The 27,819-nt window shown below is 41.5% G+C and overlaps 1 protein-coding gene across 1 annotated transcript in view; it reads right to left on the bottom strand.

Annotated features, from left to right (window-relative positions):
- LOC120450087 (aminopeptidase N) overlaps positions 1-27,819 on the bottom strand; it is a 277,790-nt gene that overhangs the window by 114,243 nt on the left and 135,728 nt on the right. Inside the window, 3 exon segments of the mRNA XM_039632880.2 lie at positions 3,529-4,223; positions 4,281-4,431; positions 4,482-4,627. Of these exon segments, the coding sequence (XP_039488814.2) occupies positions 3,529-4,223; positions 4,281-4,431; positions 4,482-4,627 (992 nt within the window).

Genomic DNA, 27,819 nt, shown 5'->3' with positions numbered 1-27,819 from the left:
TGGATCCTTTCGGGACGCTGCTCTCTCTCTTAAGTTGCAAGTATTCCTCTTGCAAGGGGGGAGAATGTTCATGCCGAACAGCTGAGTCCGGTATCCCGCCAGCAGAGCATCGCTGTTGGCGGAATGTACTTTTTGACCCGTTTGGGAATTGGGGCACGAAGCCGCCGACTTTTGAATAAAACCCCGAACGAGAAGGACAAACTCCAACACCTGCTTTCATTATTTCTGGGAATATTCGGGACACACAGCTTTTCCGGCCCCGACGTCAACAGATGGCCTCCCTCGTACTTAAAGACCTAACAACACTCGCACGACGAGAGTTGCTTACGGATGGTACTAGCCATCTGGAGGAAATGGTATTCCTCCAAAAGCAGCAGGCGCATCTCTTTGGCATCCCTATGATCTCTGCGATGCTCTCGTTCAACGACTTCGCAGATCTCTTCGGTATCCGACAAATCTATCACCAGCCTCTGCTTTATTCGAATTTTGAACACGCCAAAATTCTCTAACCAACGGAGTTGGAATGATGACAGGTAAGTTTTCGGGATTTTAACCCCGTTGACGACCGATGGCTTAAAATATTTTCTCAGGGTAACGACTAGCTCGAACAAAAGACCAGTACTCCTGTATTCTCGCCTTTCAACGTTTCAGTTTGGCATAAAAATTCCTACTCCCTAGCGCAAACGTCAAAGGTTGATGGTCTGTATAAACCTTAACCGATGCAGCGCCATACAAATAGGACATATTTGTGGCATAGTTTTCCTCAGTTTTAGACAGAGTAAGTAAGATGTAAGCTATGGGATGAACTTTTTCCCTCAATATCTTGTGACAATACAGAGCATATTTAGACGCATCTGTGATCAAATGGAATGGCTTTCCGAGATCGGAAAAAGCGAGCACTTCTGAAGAGGATAAAATTGTTTTAAGGCCATCGAAAGCCTGCAAAACCGTGTCGTCAAGCTAGACCGGGACCTTTTTAGATTGGTTCGCCTTAACGCGACCGGGTTCCCCGCGGGTCAGAGGTTTGGCGACTTTTGCATAATCGCGAATAAACTTCCTATAGTAGGATGTCATGCCAAGGAAGCTTTTCAGTTCCTTGACATTCCTAGGAGGTTTCATTTTTAATATAGCTTCAACTTTCTTTTTGTCCGCTCTGATAGCGTCATGACTGAGGATATAACCGAGGAGCTCGACCTGGCTCGACAAGAATTGAGTCTTGGTCAGATTCACCTGATGTCGTTCCTTTTTAAGGCATTTAAGGCCAGCAAAAGATTTTCCCTGTGGCTATCATAATTGTTACTAAGGACGAAATTGTCGTCAATGTATACGTTACATCATCGAAGGACATCATCGATCATTTGTTGGAGGATAGCCGAAGGGAAGGCGGAGGAACTCATGTGTATTTGGTGGAACCCCGAAGTAAGGTCAAGTGTTGTGAAGTATTTGGCTGCGCCAAGGCTAACCAGCGTGGAATTTATGTCCGGGATCGGGTAATTGTCAGAAATTGTGACCGCATTTAATCGTTTGAAATCAATGACCAACCGCCATTGCTTTCCGCCATCCGGTTTCGCCTTTTTCGGCACTATTCACACTGGAGAGTTATACGGACATTCGGACGGACGTATGATACCCTCATCCAGGAGTTCCCCGATTTGCTTATCCACTTCAATCCTTGCAGTCGATCCGGCGGCAATTCTGGGGCTGATGAAATTTTTGTTTGCGCCGGTATCGATCAAGAATTGTAATTCAGCCCCATCTTTCCCTTCGTATTCTAGGTATGGGTCGCTGTAGAGGCCTCGGTCAAAAAATTTGGACCCTCAACCGTCCCTCTTTTCCATCCCAACGCTCGCAGCAACAAGCTGATCATAATAACGGTCAGTTGAAAGGACCTCGCCATGTTCGACAGGGACCTCGACAGGACCTCGCCATGTTCGATAGGGACCTCGTAAAGAAGTAAAGCGAAGGCCAGCTGGTAAAACCGGTTATTCGGTTCAACATTCGCCAGTCTCCCCGGCCGAACGAACCACCCCTCGGAGCAACCCCCTGTAACTCCTTACAGAAGAAGTAGGCATCTTGTAAGTCTTTTGGTCTACGCATGACCAATCGTCTGGAGGCGTCGTTACCGACTCCTCAACAGAAGACGTCAAGGCCTGGAATGCTCGGACAGGGCTCTGACTACTTCCATAGGGTTCCCATGGCTTTTAATCTGTAAAGAGAGGTGTTTATTCACCTCCAAATAATACTCTTCCAAGGTTTTGTTCCCTTAGCTCAACTGGCCAAGCTGATACTCTAGCGTTCGCACATCGCGTTTATCTGCATAGTGCACCGCTTGATAACCTCATAGTCATTCAAGATCGCCTGCGCACGGTTTACCCAAGAGACGTATCTCTCAGGCTGACCCTCGAACGTTTGTAGTTCCTTGACGCAATCGGGAAGCTTGAAAACTTCCCTTAGCTCAAATTCGTTGCACAAACGCGTCAAGTGCACCGCAAGGGTAACTACTGGGTTTCGAGCTACATTTTCTGATTCTAATGTGCTAATTCTAGTTGAACTTAGCACGGTGGTCCGTATTTTTCATTTTTGGCCTTAGCCTACTAATGTACGGTTGCCACACAATCCACTGGGCAGCTTTTTTGGGTGCCTCCGCACTGCTCAGCCTATCCAGTAGATTGCCACCCGCCTTAATCAGAATTCACGGTTTATTTTATTATTGACGAAATTATTATTTTTGCTTCATTTAAGTATTGGCTTGACACTAAGAGCTTTGTGGGCTACAGGCGATATTTTTAATATTTAAAGTAGACACTTTGCGCTCGCGTAAAATGTGCCCCGCTCCAGGTCGGATACGGCATTAAGGCTTCGGCGGATGGTTTTTTTTCTTCTCGCTTTGTAGCTACGTCTCTCGTAGCCGCATAGCTCACCTAGTAACTATGGACAGCATTCCAAATGTTTCAGTTGATCGATGGCCGGTCCTGTGATTGGTTCCCCAATGTAGAGAAAAGTTCGTAGTAGCTTCGCTATAATTTTAATTAGTTCAACTTATGTTTGTACAAGAGAATATAATTTGCTGAGGTCTTTCAGTTGTAAGAGTACGTCGAAACCTGGCTTCTAGCGATGGCGCTGGTTCTCATCAAGGCTCCGGCTCCCGTGCTAAGTGCGGCGTTCCGTCGATTATATTGTCGAGTTAGTGGGCAAGGCGGGGGGAGAAGTCAGCGTTTTGGCCGCCGAATATGTCGTCGAGTTAGTGGGCAAGGCGGGGGGCGAAGTCAGCGTTTTGAGGAGTGCACTTAGAAGTGACTAACCGTCGAGTGGCGCAAGATTGAGAGCGGTGGTCGATAGGGGAGGAGACAGGGCGTGGCAAAAAGTTTTTTGCCAAATCAAGAGAAATTTATAAGTCTACCGAAAATGTGAAAAAATATCAAAACAATTTTCAAACGTGTGGGCGTGGCGGTTTTGGGCGTCGGGGTGGGCGTGGCAAAACTTTGCGAGCTGATCAAAACAGATCATACAGGGCAATAAATTATGTACCTTGTATATACTGGAATTGATTCCCTCTTTGCTTCCATCCTTAAATATTTTGATAGCATATTCCAATTGTTGTCGTCATAGTTAACGGGAAACGGTCCGATTTCCTCTTGATTAACAATTATAAACATATTTTTGCTTGGCAGGTTTGAAATTTGCATTTGCCTCGTCATTTTCATCCATGTACATGTCCTAGGATTCAACAAATTTACACTATCTTGCCGTGTTAACGCAATGGGGATCCACCATAGCATCTTGTCCTGGTCGGGTACATCATGTGGCCTTTCTCTAAGATATACCTTTTGTTGAACAATTGCAGTTTCTGAGTTGTAATCTCTTATAATTGTGACAAGAGGTAGGCGACTATGCTTTAGCCAAGACTCAGCAATGGTTATTATACTAAGATTGCTATCTAGTGAATTATCTGCCTTAGCTTGTATCGTGATTGCATTCCAAAAGTCAGAGCTTTTATACGTTTTAAATTTGTAGTCAGATATAAAACGTTGTATTCCGATTCTAAAAGTGTCTTTTCCTACTGTTAGGCTAAGCATTCGAATTATAAGCTGAACTTTAAATGACGCAAACTCATGTTTTATTCCTGTTATGTGCGAGTGTGGATACCTTTTGCTTAACTCATAGTACAATGAGTAAAGAATTGTCATTGGATATTTACCATTAAACTCTATTCCGCCATTTATCTAAGGAATACAACTTATTTATTTTTGAAAAATCGTAGTATACTAAAGTAAACTTACTTCAAAAACGATTTCCGACGCAATAAAACTTATTAGAGCTTTATTCACATTAGCATCAGTCCACCATTCAGGTGTTATCCATATACCAATCCATTGATAAATAAGTTCTCGCGAAATGTCAAATACATCTTTCTTTACTATTTCAGACTCTCTGTAAGGATTATGGAATTATATTCGAAATAAGTAGTTAAAAACACTTACCTAACTATAAGAATACCACTTGCGCTGATATATGGAACTGTTGCAAGATTAGGTATCGCGATAACTTCTAGCTTTGTTATAGGGAGCGGGATATTAAAAAAATGTTGTATTGTATTATGTGCCACATTAAGTTTGTTATGGATATCCTAAAACAAATAGAATACAGATATTTAAAAAATATAATACATACAAATTTTAAGTAGAAAATATAAAATAAATATTCAGTAAAACCATGGAATGGATTAATAATTTCAAAATGGCGAGATCCTATGCGGCTTGTGGGGGTTAGAGTGTGCTTGTCCTCGGTATACTTAGTCTCTACGTTTTTACTATTTTTTCAGAGAGACAGACATGGATACATCGAAAGGCTAGTGATCTTGATCAAGGACCTATAGGGTCGGAAACGATTCCTTCTCCCTGTAACATACTTTTTAACGATTCTGAAGCGGATCTACGAATGACTATTTTCATACGAATATACGTTAAATACGATAAATTATGTTTTAAGTTTATGTAGTCACATTCGTGTAAATAGGCTTTGAACAGTCTAAAAAAGTACCGGGCGGACGAGAAATTTAAAAAAAAGGGGTATACACCCCGGTTTAATGATATCCAGAATGGGATTCCCAGTGTCAAGGACTAAAGGTAACACCGCCAACGCCATGAGCAACATTAAGGTGGTCGTCCTTGTTCGTAGGAGCCTTCAATTATTCAAGCATTCCGTGCAAAGGTGTTGCTCCTCCAGCCTTAAAAATATTTTCGGTCGCATTCATCTGGCCCGAGAAAATCGCGAGTGATGGAAAAGAACCCTGCCGAACAGAACAAAAAGAAACATATATAAAAACAAATCCATAAAAACCAAGCGCAAGCAACAAACACTAAACAACCGTTTACGAAGTGCACTTCAAAAGTCACCAATGTGGAGTGCCCAAACGCAGTCTTATTTTTAAGTTCTTACTTTTAAGTTTTTTCTGCATAATTGATGTTGTTTCAACCATATTAAGTGAAAGCACGGCCTCTATATATATCTCTAGACTAAATATTTTTTTAAATTTTTTTTTTTCGCGCAAGAAGTTCTTTTGAAACGATTCAATGCGGTCCGAGTAAACTTCGTACTGTAGACTCCAAACAGGTGATTCATACTCGAGGATCGTACGGGCTAGAGATATGAATAATGTTTTGGACATATAAGAATCATCAAAATCCTTTTACCACCGTTTTATAAAACCAAGCACACTCCTGGCCTTATTGACAATAGACGAAATATGGTCTGAAAATTTAAGTTTAGGGTCCCGAAAAATACAAAGACAACATCATCAACCCGTGTGATTGTGTCCAAAGTGCACGCACTTAGAGTGTGAGTCGCGTGCATTGAGTTGACACGACAAAACGTCATAACTTTACACTTGGAGCCATTTAAGTTTAATACGTTATCACGGCACCAGGATTGAAGCATCGTCAGCGTACATAAGTACACGAGAATGCTTTATTATTAAGGGAAGGTCATTAATAAATAAGATAAAAACTTAGAATCCAATTTAGGAGATCAACAGGGAAACCTAATAAAGTTTTTTTTTTTAATAAAAGTGAATGATTAACAGAGTCGAATGCTTTACTAAAATCCGTATAGATGACATATGTTTGAAGATTATTTTTGAAGCCCTGTACTACGAAGGAGGTTGGCTCCAGAAGGTTAGTATCTGCGTTTCATGAACCCATGCTGACATGTTGATATAATTGACCTACAAAGGTGCTGCAAATGAGGAGTGATAACGTTTTCAAAAAGCTTAGGGATAGCAGACAATTTAGAGATTCCTCTGTAATTGCTTGAATCCGATTTGCTACCTTTTTTATGGAGAGGGATCACAAAGGTCTTCTTCCATATATGGGGGAACTGTGAAGGTTCCAAAAATAAGTTAAACAGTTTCAGTAGAGGCTTGCACAAGGCTTCCGCACAGAACCTAAGCACGCAGCCAGGAATTCCGTCGGGACCTGGCGAATAGAAAGGCTTAACACGCTGAAGATCGTAAGACAGTGCGCTTTTGTTTAGCTTGGGAAAATATTAAATTCGACTTTTAAATTCTGTTTGGAATGTTACCTCATATGTGGATTATGTTATTTAAAAACTGTGCAAATAGATCGGCTATTGCCTGCTCCGATGTTACCGTAGTATTTTCAAAAAATAGCAAGGAAGGGTAACTGGTTGTTTTGCGCTTAGTGTTAACGAAATTAAAAAACTGTTTTACGAAGCATTTCGATATTGTCTGAATATTTACCGGATGAATTCACGCAAGTCCTTAATAGGCAAATACTTAATTTTAATATTCCAAAATTGTAGGCTTTTGAGATATCTATTCCTTAAACAATTTTGTAAAATTTATTTTATTAATATATTATAAAGATTGTTAAGATTTTTATTTTATTTTCTGGGTTCAAAAATTAGATTCGAACAATAAGGCACCTACGAACGCTTGCTAATTTTAAATATATAAAAAAGCCTGAAACAATTCAGCTATTTATGGAGAGCATCGCTAAAAGCTTTTGCTCTGATAAGTAAATCAACAACAGGGGAGCAGGTAAACCTGAATGATGACTTTCGACTTATGATATAAGTTAAGCGAGTTAGTTTCTCGCAGTGTAGATTTGACTCTCGTAGCCGCATAGCTCACCTTGTAATGATGAACAGCATTTCAACGTGAGTTGAGTTGGAGATGGACCCTCGGTTTGATTCCCCCGGTATTGAGAAGAATCAGTGGTTCGGTTTATCAAGAACGTTATAATTTGAATCGATTGAAGAACTTAAGTCTACAACTTAAAGAAGAAATATTTAAATTGGGCTGCGAAGTTTTTACTAGCAAGATCGGGTGGTTGTCGAAGACTGATTTTTAGAGTTGGCGCTGGTTCTCATCAGGGCTCCGGCTCCTGTGCTGAGTGCGACTGAGTGCCAGAGCAGGGCGAGGAGCGACCCCGCGTAGCCGTTGGGCAGCGCCCGAAATGCGAGCCAAGCTATGTCAGCGGTTGCTTACCCAACGTCCGCCGGTTGTGCCGCTCGTAGCAACAAAGTGTCGCCTGCTGACGCTGCACATTGTAGCCGACACAGCCGTCGAATATATCGTCTGGTTAATGGGCAAGGCGGAGGGGCCAAGTCAGCGTTCTGGGAGTGCAATTAAAAGTGAATGACCGTTGAGTGGCTCAATGGGGAGAGCGCGTGTAAGAACGACGGTCGATAGGGGAGGGGGGAAGGCACTTGGAGAGGGTTTATAACTCCTCCCCCCTCAAGATCTGCGTCCCGCAGATTATAGGGCTTTGGGTGCCCGACCTGCGTCTAACATCTCCGGGCCTGGGGTGTTGTTTTGTAATGGAGCGAGGGCGCGTACCCGGTGGCGGTGACTGTAGTTAGTATCGCTGGCATAACCATAAGATGGCTCGTCGAGTAGCTAGTGTAGGTTCTTCCAGCCACACTAACCGTCTCATTCGTGAACTGGACGATGTAGGTTCCGGATAAGTTGTGAGTTCGGTGTCCAGCTTCCAAGGTTCCGTTGAAGTTGGACAGGAACATAGTGCCGTCCTCGACCAGTTCTATGTGAGCCTCGTTGTTCCTGAGGAATTCGCATCTAGCCTGACCACCCTTAAGTAGCTTGGGGATGCAGCTGTTTTCATCCATCTTTAGGAGACTCTTTTCCGGGCAAACAGTTGTGTTGCCTATGGAGAGGCAATCGTTCACCATGGCATAGGTTTCCTCGGAGTTTTAGGCGACCTTGTCATGTTTGACCATGACTTGTTTTCCTTCTAGGGTAGCAGGAAGGAGAAGGAGCAGATGGTAGTCCTTTGGGGAAATCTTAGGCATGGCAAGAATGTACAGAAGCGCCGTTCCATTAGTTAACACGGACGGGCGGGAAAACTCCAGTGCTTCAACTGCATTCTGGTACGGTAGGTTCCTGACTTCAGTCAAGATCGATTGTACCTCCTTGTGGTCCAGCAAGCGGGAGTTGAGAATCCCTGTCTTAGCCAACTGGCACGCTTGAGTCAGCTCGCCGACCTGACTATCGATGATCAAAGCCTTGTGCAGTAAGGTCGTAGCCGCGTGTAAGTCCCCGTCGATGGCATGGACCTCGTTCAGTTGCCTCAGGGACTCGTGTAAGGCATTAAACAGTCCAGCGTTTATCCGTACTTGTTGGTCGGCTGATTTCACGACGTTTTCCGCATCCGATGAGCCCGCAATCCACTTCCAGGCGGACCCAATCCAATCTAGTGATCGACGTCCAAGCTGCGAACCCATCAGTCTCGACAGGCCCTCCTGCGACTCCTCGAAGTAGTGCGCCACCAGTGCTGCAATCCTTGTATCCGTTAGCTGCACTGCCTCGCGTTGAGCATCCTGTATCAGCGACTCGAGCCTTCCCAAGTCGATTACGTGTGCCAGTTTGAAGTGGCCGTTGACACGCCAGACGGTGCCCTCCTGTAGTGGGACGAGCGGAGCCTCATATTTAAAGATATCCGCGGCTCCCATCATTTGAAAGACAATGATACTTGCAATATTGGTTGGAAGGGTAGTCTTATGAGTAATATTCTTTTTTATGCTGTTGCTTAAATTACACACTTAAGTGTGTAAGTGTTAGGGAAAGGTTGGGCTTTGCTTTGTAAGAGTGCGTTATTCATTGGTGTGGTTAGATGTTTTTTTATTTTTTGTGTTAGATGTTTTTTTTTTATTTTTTTTTTTATTATTTTTTTGTGTATAATTAGGGTCGTGTATGGGAGCGTGTGAAACGCACAAAAACGATCTGGTGCCACTTTAGTTCCTTAAGTCTGACTTATGGAAGATCTTCCCTGTCTTGGTTTTTATTGTCACGTTCTGTCTTCAGCAATCTCCTCAGCTTTAAAACGTTGCTTCTCCTTTGTTTTTACTTGTTTATTGGAAACGAATATTTTGTCGCCCTCGTTATATGAGATAGGCTTAGACCTAGTTTTATTATGGACCGCGTTTCCGAGCTCTTTTCGGTATTCAAGTAAAACCCTAACGTCCTCGAGAACCTTAGTTCTGAAGTTAGTTAGACCCTGGTAGTTTATTATGGCCGTGCGATCAAAAAACAGGTCTGCTGGCTTATTTTTAGTCACTGAGTGGATATAATTGTTTTATCTATCCACCGCAATAGCAATAACTCGTTTATTTTGAAGCCAGGGTGTTCAATCTTCAAACAGCGGTAAATCTCGAGGAAGGTAGAATGAAACCTTTTGATTTGGCCATTAACTTCACTTCTCTGGGTCGGTGTGTTATACAGACCGATGCCCAACGTACGCAGATAATTCAAAACCGTCAGGCACAGAAGACCTCTCTCATTGTCAGAGACCAATAAACTTGGAACGGTAAAATAGTAAAGCACCTCAACTAGCTTTTCCCGTAGATGAATCGAGGATTTCGATTCGAGAGGGAAGAGCTTGGCAAACTTGGTGAATTTGTCTATGCAGCTCAAGAAAATTTTCTTTTCCAAGGTAAAAATATCGACGTGATGAATTTCGTACGGATATTTTGGGATAGGCGTCAGTTAGCTAGCCATCCGGGAAAAATAGTATTTATGAGCTCTTCGATGCTCTCGTTCAATAACTTCGCAGATCTCCTCGGGATCAGACGAACACAGCAAAATTCTCTAACCAAAGGCGCTGGAATGATGACAGGTAAGTTTCCGGGATTTTAACCACCTATGGTTTAAGGTATTGTCTCAGGGTAACGACTAACTCAGATAAAAGACCAGTACCAACGGGAAAAAGGTGGCGTTCGAAGCCCCTGTGGGGTTGCTCACACAAGTACTCTGTGCGCTTTGGGTCAAAAACCAGTTGATTCCGATAAACGTTGATAGGTACTTCCACGTGAGGTAGCAGGTGGGATGTGTCTTCGTCCGCGCTATGAATGGTGGAGTCCCCTTTAGTAGCCGATGCAGTGTCCGAACGACATTCACAAAGGTAATGGTTCATCGGAACTATACGAGACAAGGCGTCGGCAACGACGTTAGATTTACCGGGCTTGTAAATGAGTACGCAATCGTACTCCTCAATTCTCGCCTTCCAACGTTTCAGTTTGTCATTGAAATTCTTGCTCCCTAGCGCAAACGTCAAAGGTTGATGGTCTGTATAAACCTTAACCGATGCAGCGCCATACAAATAGGACCTGAGGTTGTATAGTGCCCATACTATAGCAAGCATCTCCTTTTCTATAATAGTATAGTTTTCCGCAGTTTTGGACAGAGTGCGCTATATATAGGCAATGGGGCGGTCTTTTCCCTCAATGTCTTGTGACAATACAGCTCCCAGAGCATAGTTAGACGCATCCGTGGTCAAATGGAATGGCGTGCCGAAGTCTGGGAAGGCGAGCACTTCTGAAGAGGATAAAGTTGTTTTGAGGTCGTCAAAAGCCTGTAAAGCCGTGTCATCGAGCTCGACTGGGACCTTTTTAGATTGGTTTGCCTTAGTGCGAGCGGATTCCCCGCGGGTTAAATTGGTCAGAGGTTTGGCCATTTTTGCATAATCGCCAAGGAAGCTTTTTAGTTCCTTGATATTGCCAGGGGGTTTCATTTTCGATATAGCTTCAACCTTTTTATTGTCCGCTCTGATACCGTCATGACTGACGATACAACCTAGAAACTCAACCTGGGTGGACAATAATTGAGTCTTAGTCAGATTAACCTGAAGCCGTGCCGTTTTAAGGCATTCAAAGACCAGGCGAAGGTGTTTCCAGTGGCTATCATAGTCGTTACTAAAGACGTCTTCCATTTCCCTGTCCATATCCCGATCCTAATGAAGGTCTAACATTTCCCTGATAGGAAGAGGTGAAGAGGGCTCTTTTACACAATCGGGAAGCCTGAAAACTTCCCTTAGCTCAAATTCGTTGCGCGCACGCGTCAAGGGCACAGGGGGGATAACTATCATCCTTAAGCCCGGTCATTTGGGCACGGAGTACGTTAAGTGTTTCTTTAATTTCCTTCATCTTTTTTAGTACGAGTATCGGACAGAATCGGAAAACACAAATAGGCAATAAAGATCTTCCAAGTTTTTCAATTTTTCAAATTAATTAATTTTTTTTTTTTTTGGGGCACAGATAGTAAATGTGGCTTCACTCACCCTTGACAATTCTTGTTGATCCTTGTGTGTTTGCGTATTGTGTGTCGTTTTTTGTGTGCGTTTTTTCTTAGTTGTATCTAATGGGAAGAAAAAGATTTTTTTTTAGTTCAAGCAAAGGCAATGGTTTGTTGTAGATTTCTTCGTTTGTTATTTCTTTGTTTTTGATTTGATATTCGACGACAGTGACGGCCGAGTTTTGTGTTGATGAACTTAGCACTGGGCACGGTGGTCCGTATTTTTCCTTTTTGGCATTAGCCTACTGGGGTACGGTTGCCACACAATCTACTGGTCAGCTTTTCTGGGCGCCTCCGCGCCGCTCAACCTATCCAGCAGATTGCCACACGCCTTAATCTCAATTCAAGGTTTGTTTTTACATTCACAAAATTACTATTTTATCGTTTTACTCGAGTATTGGTTTGCCACTATGAGCCTTGCACTCGCGAATGGGCTACAGGGGCTGTAGACGAATCGCCGCAGTTTCTACATAGGACCCTTTTTTTATTATTTAAAGTATACACTTTGTGCCCGCGTAAAATGTGCCCCACCCCTGAACGGAGGCGATACTAACGCTGCGGCGGCTGGTCTTTTGTTTCGTTATATGCGACTTTTTGCGCCCGTGCAGAATGTTGTTCCCGCTACAGGTTTTACCGGCACTCTCACCGCGGCGAGTGGTCGTTTTTTCTTTTTTCATAGTTCCTCTATCACATCACTGCCATTAAGTCACTTGTCGTTATTTTTTTAACACTTTTTGTGGTTCACTTTTTCCTCTTTTTTTTTTAATTTTATTTTTATTTATTTTTTAACTTTATTGTCGTAAATTGGTACCCAGAATTCTGACTGTTCGGGCGCCGAGCGAGTTAGTTTCTCGCAGTGTAGCTGCGACTATCGTAGCCGCATAGCTCACCTAGTAATGATGAACAGCATTTCAACGTGAGTTGAGTTGGAGATGGACCCTCGGTTTGATTCCCCCGGTATTGAGAAGAATCAGCGGTTCGGTTTATCAAGAACGTTATAATTGAAGAACTTAAGTCTACAACTTAAAGAAGAAATATTTAAATTGGGCTGCGAAGTTTTTACTAGCAAGATCGGGTGGTTGTCGAAGACTGATTTTTAGAGTTGGCGCTGGTTCTCATCAGGGCTCCGGCTCCTGTGCTGAGTGCGACTTTTTGTTGGGGGCAACCCCGCGTAGCCGTTGGGCAGCGGCCGAGATGCGAGCCAAGCTATGACAGCGGTTGCTTACCCAACGTCCGCCGGTTGTGCCGCTCGTAGCAACAAAGTGTCGCCTGCTGACGCTGCACATTGTAGCCGACCCAGCCGTCGAATATATCGTCTGGTTAATGGGCAAGGCGGAGGGGCCAAGTCAGCGTTCTGGGAGTGCAATTAAAAGTGAATGACCGTCGAGTGGCTCAATAGGGAGAGCGCGTGTAAGAACGACGGTCGATAGGGGAGGGGGGAAGGCACTTGGAGAGGGTTCATAACTTATATGTAGATGACCTTAAGACTGGTCATCAATTAAGGCAGTCCCACTCCGGCAATTGCCGAGCATGCGGATCTAAGCACCACACTTTCCATCACCTAGTATGACAGCATCGTTTAAAGGCTATCACAAAAAATTATCTCCTCCAGTGGTGATTTATGCAGACTTGGGGCTGTTCTTGAAAATTGCAAAACGTGCTTGAATTCTTCTGCTACTTTGTCAACCACCCAAGTACAAGAGCATACGGCATGTGCAGTATCTTCTTATGTGGCCCATAAAGATTATCCTAATCTTAACCAGCTGTGGACCTACGAAGGTAAATAGAACAACATTTTTATAACAATATATTTAACTTACATATTTAAATTTTATAATTTTAAAGCCGTTTATTGTATACAAACATTTTGTAAAACGCATAAAGAAAAAACTTTGAGTCTGTATTACAAGTATTGGGCCAACTCCAAGAAACCGAGGGATCACTCATTTGATGAACAGCTTCAAAATGGTAATTGTTGCGCCTGCGAGAAAGAGATAAATGCGAGCGACCTGGAAAAATTCTCATTTTATTTTTTAAAATTAAATTAAACATTTTAAGTGTTAATTTATCGTTATATGAAAAGTCCTTTCTCTTACAATTTTTTTAATAAATTATTTAGCGTTTTCTTTTACATTTAAAAATTATTCAATAATGACTAGACGTATTAGAAAAATATCCTTGTAGTTGTTGCTTATTAGAGCAATTTTTATTTGCGTTAGATTTTAGAAATGTCACGAATTTCTTATTTTGAAGAAAATTATCCATAAGAATCAAAAAACTCTGCTGACTTGCGACTTTGGAAATAAGATCCTGGTTGATCTCCATAGAATATTATAGCCTATTGAGCTTTGAACGTTTTCAGAGTTCGAGTAGTCAAATTGCAGAGCTTGCGAAGGAACTTGAACTCCATTTACCGTTAGATTAAAGCGTTTCATTTTAAAATGTTAGAAAGTTAAATGTATCTAGGGCTCGGTTGCCTTTTTCGCACAAAAAGCTAGAAAATTTGGTAATTGTCTACCTTATTACTATTGTGAAATATATTTTCCAAAGTTTATAATGCATTACACAAGGACATCGAGGTCTCTTACTACCAACATATCTGAGTTTAATTATGCCAGTGTAAATAAAAATCAATCTACATTTAAATATTTTCAATTCAACGAAGACGTTTTTATAGCTAAATGTTTCAGCATTTAAAAAACTAACAAACTCTTTTTCTTCAGATAAAATTATTTCTTTCGCAATTGTTTTGCTAATTTAATTATTCAGATACATATCTGTAATGCCTTCTTCCCAGTCATCATTTTGTCTTCGGGGATATTTACAATGTTTGTAAATGCACACTTTACATAATTAGGAAATACATTTAATGATTCATTACTGAGAAATGTAATAAAAAAACAAGAGAGAACGCAATAGTCGAGTTTCCCGACTATCTGATACCCGTTACTCAGCTAGTTGAAGGGAGAAGGAGAGTCTTAAACACAGTTTTTGGCGGTTTGTGGGCGTTAGAGTGGGCGTGGCAACATGAATCGACAAACTTGCGCTGCGTCTATGTCTCTGGAGTCTGTATGCTTAATCTTAACTTTGTAGCTTTTGTAGTTCCTGAGATCACAGCGTTCATACGGACGGACAGACAGACGGACAGACAGGCGGAGAGAAGGAACTAGTCATATCGACTCGGTTATTGGTCCTGATCAAGAATATATATACTTTATATGGTAGGAAACGCTTCCTTCTGCCTGTTACATACTTTTCAACGAATCTAGTATACCCTTTTACTCTACGAGTAACGGGTATAATAATTTATATAAGACATTTTTATACCCGTTAATCGTAGAGTAACAGGGTATACTAGATTCGTTGGCTTTTTAATTTTCTCTCGATTTGCAAATTTGTTTGCCACGCCCACTCTAACGCCCACAAATCGCCCAAAGCTGGCACGCCCCCACTTTTGTAAAATGTTTTGATATTTTTTCATTTTTTTGTTAGTAATGTAAATTTCTATCGATCTGCAGACGATACGCCCATTCTAACGCCCACAAACCACAAAAAACTGTCAGTTTTGAAGAGCCTCTTTTCACTCTTCACTAGCTGAGTAACGGGTATCAGATAGTCGGGAAACTCGACTATAGCGCTCTATCTTCTTATATTCAATATTAAATTTTAAATTTATTGGTAAGATATGTAATTAAATTTGTTTTTCCCTACTTCCACTAGATTTTTCTAGTTGACCTTCGCAATTTATCACGACCTTTTCACCTGCTCTTGTTGATTTTTTACGAACTGAAGCAGACCAATAACTGCTCGCTACGGAATACGTGCGGCTAGCTCAGTAGATTTTGTGAGTTCGTCCCACCAAATTTATATTATAACGTGATCACCCGGTTACCAGCAATGTCACTTGTAGTTTTCGTTTCTTGGGCATTTATTCGTACTTAGCTTTACAATGCGATATGATTATCCGGACGTCTCTGCTCTCCCGTCGTAGTGCCGGATGGTCTGTACAGCGGCCTCGTTCCACTGTCTCACCGCAATCGTCGTGGTGAGTGACGCGGACCGTCGTTGTTGGGCGCTCGTCACTTTGGCTGAGAATTGTCGTCGTATGCGGACACACGGCAGCTAACGGCTGCGATACCCAAGGCAAACGCCTGGTGGAACAGCAACACGCCAACCCCACGTCTCTGACTATCGCTGGGTTCAAGTACGCGGTCTCCTACACAGTCCACCGGGTCTACACCACAATTCCTGCCGCCTTTCCGGTGCCCTACTTAGTTTGGCTTCGCCTGTTGAATGCTTCCGGACCAACCGTGCTTCGTCGTATTGGACCTCAGCTACCTGCGTCTCAATTCGGAGAATTTCCTTGTCATGAAAGTCTTGACGTAGCGATCTTGCTCCTTATTGACTATTACGGCTGTAGCTCCTCTGCTGATTTCGTTTCTTCACGTTGTTGACTTGTATACTCGTTCTCCTTGACTGTATAGCTGCCAGCGTTCGGCCTGCTTATATAGGCCTCCTTTAACGGTTCACTCGTCTAGTCTCCAGCCTCCGGATCCAAATTCCACGATTTTACCGTTGGCCCGGTCCAAGGTTCAACTTGTACAGTTATTCACCTTTAAACCAGACAGAAGGTTTAAACTCTCTCTTTTCTATAGGTTCAGAGTCTCCACACTCTCTTTCTCCAGTTTCAGAGTCTCAAACTCTTTTCTCTCATGTTCAGAGTCTCCCAACTCTCTTTCTTTCGCACTGCCGTTTCGCACTGCCGTTACCACGCGTTGACTTGTTGCGTAACTGGCAATGGCAGGCCCTCCTCACGCGATCACCTCTGCATTTGTGAGTAGTTTTAGCTCCTCAAAATTTAAAGTATGATTTTTGTTCATTTGAAGTGTTCCATAAATTCCTAAGTTTTTTATTTTGATAGAAACTCAGTTCTTGTCGAATCTTAATCCATTTATCGAAAACACTTATTTTGTTATTTTTTAAAATTTTGTAATTAATAATTCATTCTCTCGATCATTGTTAAGTAATTTTTGCAAGGCATTAGAATGCATTAAAATTACTTTATTTAAATTATGCCTATTTTTTAATTATTTTTTTTCCATTTTTCCCAAAATTCCTGAAAGCAATGAACTAATTAATATTGGTAAAAACCCACTTTTATGAATTAGGACTTTAATCTTAGAGTTTAATGAAAGCCTATGTGTAGGGGGGCTCGTCCTCCAAGATGTGTTGTGCTGACTGTCGAAATTGGGACAAATTCCCAAGGCGCAAACGAATAGATCGTAAAGGGGACCACCAAAGAAGAATAACAGCAAGCGGGGGCGTCGTGGGCATAAGTGCGTTTTATTGGGGTGCATACATAAGACTAATTGTAACTTAAAACTAGAGCGGCCCTCTTACCCGCCTTACATCGCTAAAGCGGGCTCGGATGATCGGGTACGCTTGGAGAGCGTAAGTGCGTAAGAGGGGCGAGCGCGGACGAGAGCAAAAGCTCTGTGCGCAGAGGCCATACCGTGGCCCCTCACATAAACATTCCGCCCATTCGCTCCGGCCAAGGAAATGTCCCGGAAGTGGGCCCGCACTGTCTCGCTCAGCTCCCGGATTGGAGTGCGAATGCGCACGTGTGGCTCGACCTTCAAAACCAGCTCGAACCGGACGCTGTTGTCCCGTTTGGAGCTCACGGTGGCCGAGCAAACCTTCTCATTCCCAACTCTGGTCGTTGGCAGCCTGAACGCTGTCGCCAGCAATGCGTCGATGCAGCTCGTAGGCGTGCACGGGTCGATGAGCGCCGCTGTGTCGAAGACCTGAGTCCCGGTACTAATCCGCACCATAGTTGACGCTGTGTCGCTGTAACAGGGACTACAGCGACGGAGCGGAGGATGCGCTCGGTGGACTACTCGGACGGGCGGCGAAAAACTGCCTAGGCGCAACGGACGCACCCTCATGAGAGGCCGAGGAACGCCGTGGCAAGGCGGATGAGGGCCGCGGAGCGGCTGAAAGACGTCGGGAAGCGCCAAGCGATTGCCGACGAGCGACTGAAGAACGCCGTGGAGCGGCGGACGGGAGCCGAGGAGCGGCTGGAGGCCGTGGAGTGGCTGACGAATTCCGTGGGCTGTGGCTTTGCGGCCGGCGCGCCTCCTGACGCTACTGGCGCGCGAAGAGGTGCAGCAGCGTGTGATGATCCTGCCCGCACGTTTTGCAGCAGTCCCCTCGCCGACACGTTCCGTCGGAGTGTTCGTGGGCCAGACAGCGCATCTGAAGGATCCTCTGAGGCGGTCGTGCCTTCTGGAGCCGAGTCCCGGCTGTCGCAGACGAACTTGGAGCGGTAGCAAATGGATTGCCGCGGTGTAGGAGGGTGTGATGCAGGCTGTGGCATGTGAAGCAGCTGTGGGCACTAGTGCAATCCCGTTGCTGGTGCCCTCGTGCGAAAACAGGCAGAGCTGCCATCTCTTGATGTAGTCGGAGCGACCATTCACATCCATGTCGAGTAACCGTGGACATAAGCAAATAGGGGGGTTCTCCCTGGAACAGAGATCACATCCCTTGGGGCCGGAAGCCACCCTGGTCTCGTATGAGTTGAGCCTACGCGGTGGGACGCTTGCGGAAAGTGCCCCGAAACGCTAGGCCGGACGTTGTCGATGGCCTCCAGAGTATGATGGCGCTCAGTCCCGCATCCATCTCATTCCATGTTGGAATTTCGTCCTTGTTGTGGATGGATTGCTCCCACAAAAATAGTGTGGTTTTTGGAAGTTTTGTGGACACTATAAACACCAAGAGGCAATCCCAAGCGTCGACTGGAATGGAGAACGTGCTCTGTAAGTCTCTTAAGCCGGTCCCGGACTCTTGGTGGACAGTTGGGAGGCTGTGTAAAATCTTCAAGTGGCTGTTAACCAGCAAGCGTCTATTTTCATAGCGATCCGTAATGCCTCGCCATGCTGAACTAAACCCTTCATTCGTCACCGGTGCTTTCGACACAATCACGTGTGCATCGCCACTCGTCTTGGCAAGCAGGAGAAACAACCTTTCCACCGGTGTGAACCGGGGATTTTGGATATATATCACGGTGAAAAGGTCCCGGAATGTGATAAGATAATCACCAGCGAAAACTTCGGTGTCCACTGGCGGTAGACGACACCCTGTAGTCGAAGGTGTGGGAACACTGACGGAAGCCTAAGTGGACTGGACTGCCGCCTTTTCCATTATCTCTTGAAGATTGGCAACACACCTCGAATAGACGGAATAACAGTATCTGTATTTGTATTCCAGCACTGTGAAGGTGTCGGGATCCTCGGTGGACACGGAAAGGAGATCGGAGCTATCATAGCCCTTCTTCACATTTTCCCATTAGGCCCGGATTTCGTCCAGATGGACTCGGCACATTTGCCGCGAAAATCTCTCAGGTTCCGAGGCGCCCGGAGTGTGGAGGTTAGCTTCGAATAAGCTAACTCGGTCCGTCGTGGCAATGAACCTTTTTAGTGCGACATCTACCGCACTTTGCGCCATTTTTGCGACCGATCGAGTCGACCTTGATGAGGCACCGGGGGAGGTATGGACGAATTCGTCACTTTTGCCCGTTGAATGGTAGCCTTTGGCTTTATCTGAGACGGCCGCGGAGATGCGGATTGGGACCTGTCCAAGCGGATCGAAGGGATCGTATGCGGCTTCTTGTCGCGTCCCGTGGGCATTCTCAGAATCGACTTCTGCTGATCAGGGCTCGTCACCTGAGTTGGACAACGGGCTCTTGGCGCGACAAGTTTGTCGTCGCCGAAAGAAGCCGGTTGAAACAAATGGGTTATTTAAGAACGGCGGAAAAGCCAAAAAAAAAGCGGTTTAGAAAATATACTCGCCGGCGGCGAACGACGATGACACGGCCTGACACTGGCGAAAGTTGCGCGGGCAGATGGTGCCATTAGCGGGATGGACAACAGAATTGGAAACGGGCGTGTGGGACATCTCGATGTCGTCGGGCATGAATATGTGAATACAAATATTAATATTTCGTTGCTCGGACGTTGAGCTTTCTTATATTCTGTTGGGTCAGAAAACCAAATTAGATTCACGAAGGGTTGACCTTGTCCAGTAATTCGAAATTAATTAATTAATACTTCAGAAAAAAGTAATCGCAAAAATTCACTTATTCTCAAACTAAATAATTGCGTAGCCGGAACGGTGGAATTAAAACCTTGGCTGTTATGCTGTCGGCAAGCAGTGTGTGCGTAAGGGATGGAAGATAGAGGAAGAACAAACAACCACAACACCGTGGCCTCTGCAGCGGTTAACTCGAAACTGGATAAGAAACAATCGCGGTCTCGCCCGTTGTCGTTTTTGTCTCGCTTTAAGTTTGTATTTATATTATTTCGTTATTTAATAATTTATTATATTTTTTGTAATTTATTAAATATATTAATTCGTAAATTAATAATTTATTAGCGGAGGTTAGTTCCTGGAAAAAAGGCAGATAATATACGTATACAAAATATGGGCATGCATGCAAATTTATGGGCACAGTAAAGCATCGAGAAGTGGACTTTATTTACTGTCTGTAAAAGGACAGAAAAATTATGGGGCGAAAAAATGGCACACACCAAGATGAGAAAAAACAAGGGAGAACGCTATAGTCGAGTTCAAAATCTCAAATATCAAATATCAAAACTGTTGGGTCAAAACCCAATTAGAATAATCTTGTATATTTGAATTTCGCGTTTTTTGAATGATGTTAACATAACAGCTGTTGCGCTAGGCTGCCAACTCGTACTAGCGAACAAGTGGCAGATAGGAATTAGAAAAAAGAGAGAATAGAACAAAGACAGATAAAAAATTGAAGTTGAAGATATAGCCACGAGGAGTTTAAGTGAGGAGAAATAATCAAGAATTGTCATTAAAATTTAACTATTAACCTAGCACCATCCGACTTATCATTTATACTCAAGAAAAAGCTCTTGTTTTTACAAAAACATTTTTCAAAAGTGTGGGCGTGGCAGTTTTGTGCGGTCTGTGGGCGTTAGAGTTGGAGTGGCAGCATGACAAACTTGCAATGCGTCTATGTCCCTGGAGTCTTTATGCTTAATCTCAACTTTCTAGCTTTTGTAGTTCCTGAGATCTCGACGTTCATACGGACGGACAGACGGACATGACCAGATCGACTCGGCTACTGATCCTGATCAAGAATATATATACTTTATATGGTCGGAAACGCATCCTTCTGCCTGTTACATACATTCCACGAATCTAGTATACCCTTTTACTCTACGAGTAACGGGTATAACTAGAGCGGCGCTCTTACCCGCTTAACATCGTTAAAGCGGGCTCGGGTGATCGGGTGCGCTTGGAGAGCGCGATCTCGGATGAGAGCGAGAGCGTAAGTGCGTAAGAGGGGCGAGCGCGGACGAGAGCAAAAGCTCTGTGCGCAGAGGCCATACAGTGGCCCCTCATATAAACACAGATAAGCAGTACGTTTTTGGTATTTTTGGTCAATATGCTAACAAAATTGATCTCGATTGTGGGTCCTGGAGATCTTTATTAAGATTCTTTTAAAGATTACCACATTTGTGCTGCAATTCCATATTACGACAAGTTATTTAAATTATCACAAACATATAATTCTTATGTGTGCATTCTTGCAAATATTCAACTGTCTGAAAAAAACACAAAATTGTCAAGAGCATAATGTATAAAGATTTGTTATATACACATAATGCATAATGATTCCCAATTTTTGAATGTGGTTCCGTTTTCTATCTCTTCTTTTAATCGCGGGACAAACAATTTTTCCACCAGCAACATCAAATTCATAGATATTTACTATGCTATAGTTGACATTGTTGAATGTCGAACTCCGATTTTTTCGATTGGATATTTTACTCCCGAAAAATCTAAGGTCATTTTGCCATACACCATAATTTCATCATTAACATTAATGATATAGCTTTAAGTCTTTGTCATTCTTTCTCTCGAATAGTCTTTGCTGTGGGGTTGTAAAAGTCCTATTTTCATGGTTTTTATACCCGTTACTCGTAGAGTAAATGGGTGTACTAGTTTAGTTGAAAAGTATGTAACAGGCAGAAGACATCGTTTCCGACCATATAAAGTATAAATATTCTTGATGAGAATCAGTAGCCGAGTCGATCTGGCCATGTCCGACGTATGAACGTCAAGATCTAGGGAACTACGAAAGCTAGAAGGTTGAGATTAAGCATACAGACTCCAAAGACATAGACGCATTGCAAGTTTGTTGATTAATGTTGCCACAACCACTCTAACCACAAACCGCTAAAAACTGCCACGCTCACACTTTTGAAAAATTATTTGATATTTTTCATTTTTGTATGTCTTGTAAAATTCTAGCGATTTGCCAAAAATCGTTTTACCACGCCCACTTTAACGTCCACAAGCCGGCAAAAACGGTCAGAGTTGAAATTTCTCTTCACAATCTCCCTAGCTGAGTAACGGATAGTCAGATAGTCGGGGAACTCAACTATAGCGTTCTCTCTTGTTATTAGCTATAAATGCTAATATACACCACTTAAAAAAAAATACGTCAGCATTCTGAACGTTTATAAGCGCATTTCGGCCTCTTATTTTGTAGGTTTTATTATCCAGTTGTTTCAAAAAAAATTGCTTATAATTGCTTAGGACAAGTTCTTATAAAACCTCAGCACTGCATTCTTATAATATCATTTCGTTCGAACTTGCTCGGGGTATTACGAGTAACCGTTATATTTGTTTGTGTGGATTCAAACCATTTACTGTGAAATATTTTAATAACGAATTAAAATATATAATTAAATAATCGCAATACTCATATGTAAAAAAAATATAATTTTATTTTACTGAATGATTACAATATTTTTTAGTTGAGAAGAACACCGACCGATTATAATTAGGTCTCAAACTGAACTCTGATAATTACTCTGATTTGATTGACGTTCAAGCCTCGGTTTCGAGCTTTTCTAATATGGACTTTAGACTTTAGGGTTCTGATCAAATGAAGAGAGAAAGCTTTGGAGTTGCTGACTTTAATAGTCTTCGCATTTCTCTTGGATTCAAGTGCATTCGCTCTTGGATACAAGTGCTCTTAGAATCTTATAATTTTGTTTATTGAAATCTAATACTTCTGTTTTCTGGATTGCGAGTCCGAGCTTTGAACGTGGGAACGCAACGATGATGCGAGGGCTTAAGCGTAGATTGTTTAAATTAGGCAACGGATGTTTAGTCTACCAGTGGGTGACTTATCAGGTATCTGGTATCTGTTGGGTACATCCAGAGTTGTGTTGGGTGTATGGGTGTGTGGGTGTGTTTGGGTGTACATGTTGTATGTGTATTAGTGTGTAGGCATGTGCTTAAGTCTTAGGGACTTATGGATATGTCACTCCCCCAATCATTGAATTTGGCCTGTCCTCAGGTCGTTAAATTTGGATATATCATAACATTGTTTTCTGGTTGAATATTTTCCTTGACATTAGTTTCAAGGTGCGGATGTTCTTCTTTTTGTTTACAATATTTGACAATAATTTTCTTAGGTATATTTTTAAACTTATATGCTAAATACAGTCAAACTAATTATCATGATGACAAAAGTTGTAATGCATATAATTTGGAAAAAGTTGTAGTGTTTTACATGCAATTTTATTATTTCTTTTGTTTCTAAGTGATTTATTGGTTCTAAGCGTGTAACATTGTTGGTGATATAAATCGTTTGTGTAAAATCTGCTACATTATTAGAAATTAGGAATTCATCTATTTGCATGGTACAATTTTTAATTTTAATGATGTTGTTTCCTGATATTAATATTTTGTTGTTTGTACAATCTTGGTTGACAACTGTTTCAGGAATATTCCATGTTAAAAGTATATTTGGTTCTATATAATTTATTTGGAAATTTCTTTGGGTTTTAATGTATTTGCATTGAGTTTGCTCTTGTTTAATAAGTCCAACAATACATTTGTCGAATATTAATTTATCTGTATCTTTATGAAATACTTGGTTATTGAATACATAAAACTTATCGAATATTTGCTCGGTTAGAATATAGTTATGTTCATCTGGGTACGGAACTATTTGAAATATCGGAACTTTAGTGACCTCGCTAGGAACATGGGATATAATCAAAATTTCGTTCGTGTCTGTCTTGAGCCAAGTTGATGTTTTTATCTTTAGCATTTTCTCCGAATTTATGTGTTTCAAATAATCATGTTTTAGTAATTTTGGGTTAAAGATCCCTAATCTGGTTAATTGCATACCTAACTCGATGTCTTCTATGTATTCTGTAAACTGCTGTAGGTTGAATATCAGTATCGCAATTTGTTGGTTCTGTTCTTTTTCCACCTTGAGCCTATTAATTATGTCTATACCGCTGTTAATTATGTCGATAACCATGTTTAGATCATGTGTTTTAACGGAGTCTTCTGACATGTTATTAATTTTTTTTCTCTAACTCCTCCCTGTCGTCTTCATCTAATGTACCAAATAAGTATTTATATGCCTTCCCTACTACGTTCAAGAGACCTCTTTTACTTCTGTTAATAATTCTTAATCCATTTATTTCCCGTTTTAGTTTATCGACTAAATATTGTATCTGAGGTACATTGGGATAGTCATTTGCATCAGTTACTAGATTTTCGAACATAAGCATTGTCTTTGTTATGTTTATACTTAAATAGTGGTATTCGTAGCTGGTTGGAATTTCCATCGTTCCGGTTTGGAATATAAGGTATCCATTTTTCGCACTTATTGGGTTTACTTCGATGTTGCTGCATTTGACCATAGTGATAAGTGATAACATTATTAGAAATATATTGCGTACTTTGCGCTTCTCTGGCTGGTCTGGAATTATCGTATTTGCTCTTATTAATCTTTTTTTGTTTCTTGAATTTTGATTTATAATGAACGATTTTCCTGCCGCGGTTTGTTTCCTCAAAATGTTTACTGTCTACTTGTTCAATTCTTCCTGTCTTTTTAAATGGATTGGTGATTTTACTCTTCACGAGTGGAGCCTGTCTATATTTTATATCAACTTCAAAATCATGCCTATTCTTATTAAGATATTCGATCTTATCAATTTTGTTTTGTTGTACGTTAAAGTCTGGGCTGCCTGCATATAGAAAAATGTCTGCCGGAGATCGTTTTGTACTATTATGTTTAGTTTTATGATTATAGACGTATAAGATTGTTTCGAACCTTGTAAACCTATCTTCGATATTTTGTTCACTACCGATGATTCTTAGCTTTTCGTTTACGGTCTTGTGAAATCTTTCTATATCGGATACACCATTTTTGCTGGTTGTTACAGAAATTTGTACGCCTTCGGATCTTAACCAATTTTGCAAAGCTATGCACATAAAAGCTGAATCTTTGTCTGCTTTAATTTCTTGTGGCTATCCCATATCATTGAATATTTTAGTAATGGCTCTTTTCGCTTCTAGCCAATCTCTACTTTTTACTTCAACTAGGGAGGCAAATTTTGAATAAATATCAATACAAGATAAGAAGATCTGGTTACCCGTGAGATAAAAATCTATCACGTATTTTTCTCTTGTGTTAAATATTTCTGGTGTTGTTTCAAATGTCAATTTAGTGTCTCGATGTTCTGTTTTTGCTAGATTACATATTTCACATTCATTAATAATATTTTGAATTAGCTTTTGACTATCTGGGTAATAGTATTTTTCTTTAAACCAATTAATGGTTTTTTCTATACCTGGGTGTAAAGCTTCCTTATGTCTTTTTAGGATTAAATCCTTAAATTCTGCATAAGTTAGTATATCAATTAGCTTCGTGGTACATCTCAATAGTTTTGTGAAATTGTTAGGGCTTATGATTTCGGTAAATGCTCTCTGGAAGATCAGAAAATCCTCATCATTAGGGAAGTAAATTGCGCTTTTCTTGGTGCACACATATTCCTTAATGAGGGTTTTGGCGAGTTCCAGTGTCATTTCTTTATAGATTATTTTAATCTTTAGTTTTTGAAAGTAGTGGATTACACTTGTTGTGTCATTGTCGCCTTTTTCTATCTCTATTTGTCTCTCTCCGTTATGGATATATAATTTAAATTATCTTCATTAGCACTATGTATAGTTGCGTCTGCGCTGTTTGCGACTTCGCCAACCATGACTTCTTCTATCTTTGTGCGGGAAAGAGCATCCGCGACATAGTTTTCTTTGCCTGGAAGATATTTTATTTTATAATCGAATTCATTAAGTTTGATTTTCCACCTTTGTAATTTCATGTTTGGCTCTTTGATATTATTCAGCCATACCAATGGCTTGTGATCACTCATTATTTCAAATGGCCTGCCGAATAAGTATGACCTGAAATATTTTGTCGCCCAAACTATAGCTAACAATTCTTTTTCAATGGTAGCATAGTTGATTTCGTGTTCGTTCAGCGTTCTGCTGGCATAACAAACGGGCTTATGATTCTGTGAGAGCACTGCACCAATAGCTACATTACTCGCGTCAGTTGTTAGAGAAAAAGGCTTCGAAAAATCGGGGTAGATTAATATCGGATCTGAAGTTATCAAAATCTTTAGTTTTTCAAATGATTCGATGTAGTCTTTACATTTAATATCTATTACAGCACCTTTCTTAAGTTTGAGGGTCATGGGTTTAACTATCTTGGCAAAGTTAGGAATGAACTTGCTATAGAACCCACATAATCCCAAAAATGATTTTATCTGTTTAGGTGTCTTAGGTAACGGAAAATTTCTGATTGCAATGGTTTTGTTTGGGTTTGGTTTAATGCCATTTGTTGTGACAATATGTCCCAGGAATTCAGTTTCTTTTTTCATGAATTCACATTTGTCTAGCTGCAACTTCAAGTTGGCGTCTCTCAGTTTCTCAAAGATAAAATATGTTCCTCCAATGAAGTGGAGTAAACAATAATATCGTCCAAATAAACTAAAGAATCTTTGTAAATCAAATCTTCCAAAAGATTATTCATACATCTCTGAAATGTAGCTGGAGCATTCTTTAGGCCAAAAGGCATACGTGTATATTCGTAATGCCCATGCTTAGTTGAAAAAGCTGTTTTTGCAATAGAATTTTCGTCCATCTGGATTTGGTGAAAACCCTTAGCTAGATCAATGGTGGTAAAATATTGGCATCTACCTAATTTATCCAATATCTCATCCATTCGAGGAATGGGGAATTTGTCATTAACAGTTATCTCGTTTAGATTCCTGTAATCAACTACCAACCTAAATTTTTGTTTCCCAGAGGCGTCTGCCTTCTTGGGGACCACCCAAATAGGAGAACAATAAGGGGACTTTGATTTGCGAACGATCCCTTGCTCTATCATTTCTTTGATTTGTTTGTTGACTTCTTGGTCAACACTTTGGGGGTATTTATAGGGTTTACGGTATACTGGATCCTCATGCTGAGTCTGGATGACATGTTTAATAGTACTGGTGAAGGTCAAATTTTCGCCTTCCTTGTACTGAATGTCTCTATATTCGTATAGAACTTTCTTTAAACATTCAATTTCCTCTACATTTAGATGTTCGAGTCTGTACTCGTTACATTCGCGTAACTCATTGTTGATCGCGAAGTTGACTATATCGTTGTCAACGGACATGGGATCGAGATGTGTTACATCATTGTCCACTGTGTCACTAACAACTTTTGAAGTGAGGCATTTTTGTAATGCGGTCTCCTTCTTCTGTTGTTGCATCTTTTGGATCTTTGGATTGATTTCCTCAACTGGAGTAGAATCATCCTTTTGCTGTGGGTCTAGGCATTTAGATGCGGTCTCGCCCTTCTTTTCTCCATACACAAACTTAAAGGTTCTTGAACCTAAAGTTACCGTCTCGTTATCATAATCTATCTTAGCTTTCGTATCTTCTAGATACTTTCGACCTAACAGGAATTCATAATTGTCGGAAAATTTGTGGATATAGAATTTCTGAACAGACGGACATACTGAAGTGGGTTTCATTATTATGCTTTTCTTTAATTTTATTGCCCCTTTAATGGTATACACTGTTAGATCTTCTTCTTTTTCTTCTAAATTTTCAAAATTTTCCCTAATGATATTGATGGATGAACCTGTGTCGATCATTCCCTTGTAAATTTTGTTATGATAACCTATTCTTACATGGGGACTGGTACGTCCTCCTGTGTCACTTGAGTGTCCGAGGCAGTTTGATGAAAAGTTACATCCATTCTGCTTTGGCCACTTTGACTTTCGCGTTGTCTTTTCACCGGCATCTGACCGTTAG

The sequence above is a fragment of the Drosophila santomea genome, chromosome 3L (genome assembly GCF_016746245.2).
Source record: "Drosophila santomea strain STO CAGO 1482 chromosome 3L, Prin_Dsan_1.1, whole genome shotgun sequence".
In the NCBI taxonomy this organism is placed as follows: Eukaryota; Metazoa; Arthropoda; class Insecta; order Diptera; family Drosophilidae; genus Drosophila; species Drosophila santomea.
The sequence above is the reverse complement of the archived record's forward strand: the minus strand, read 5'-3'. Positions and strand labels throughout refer to the sequence as shown.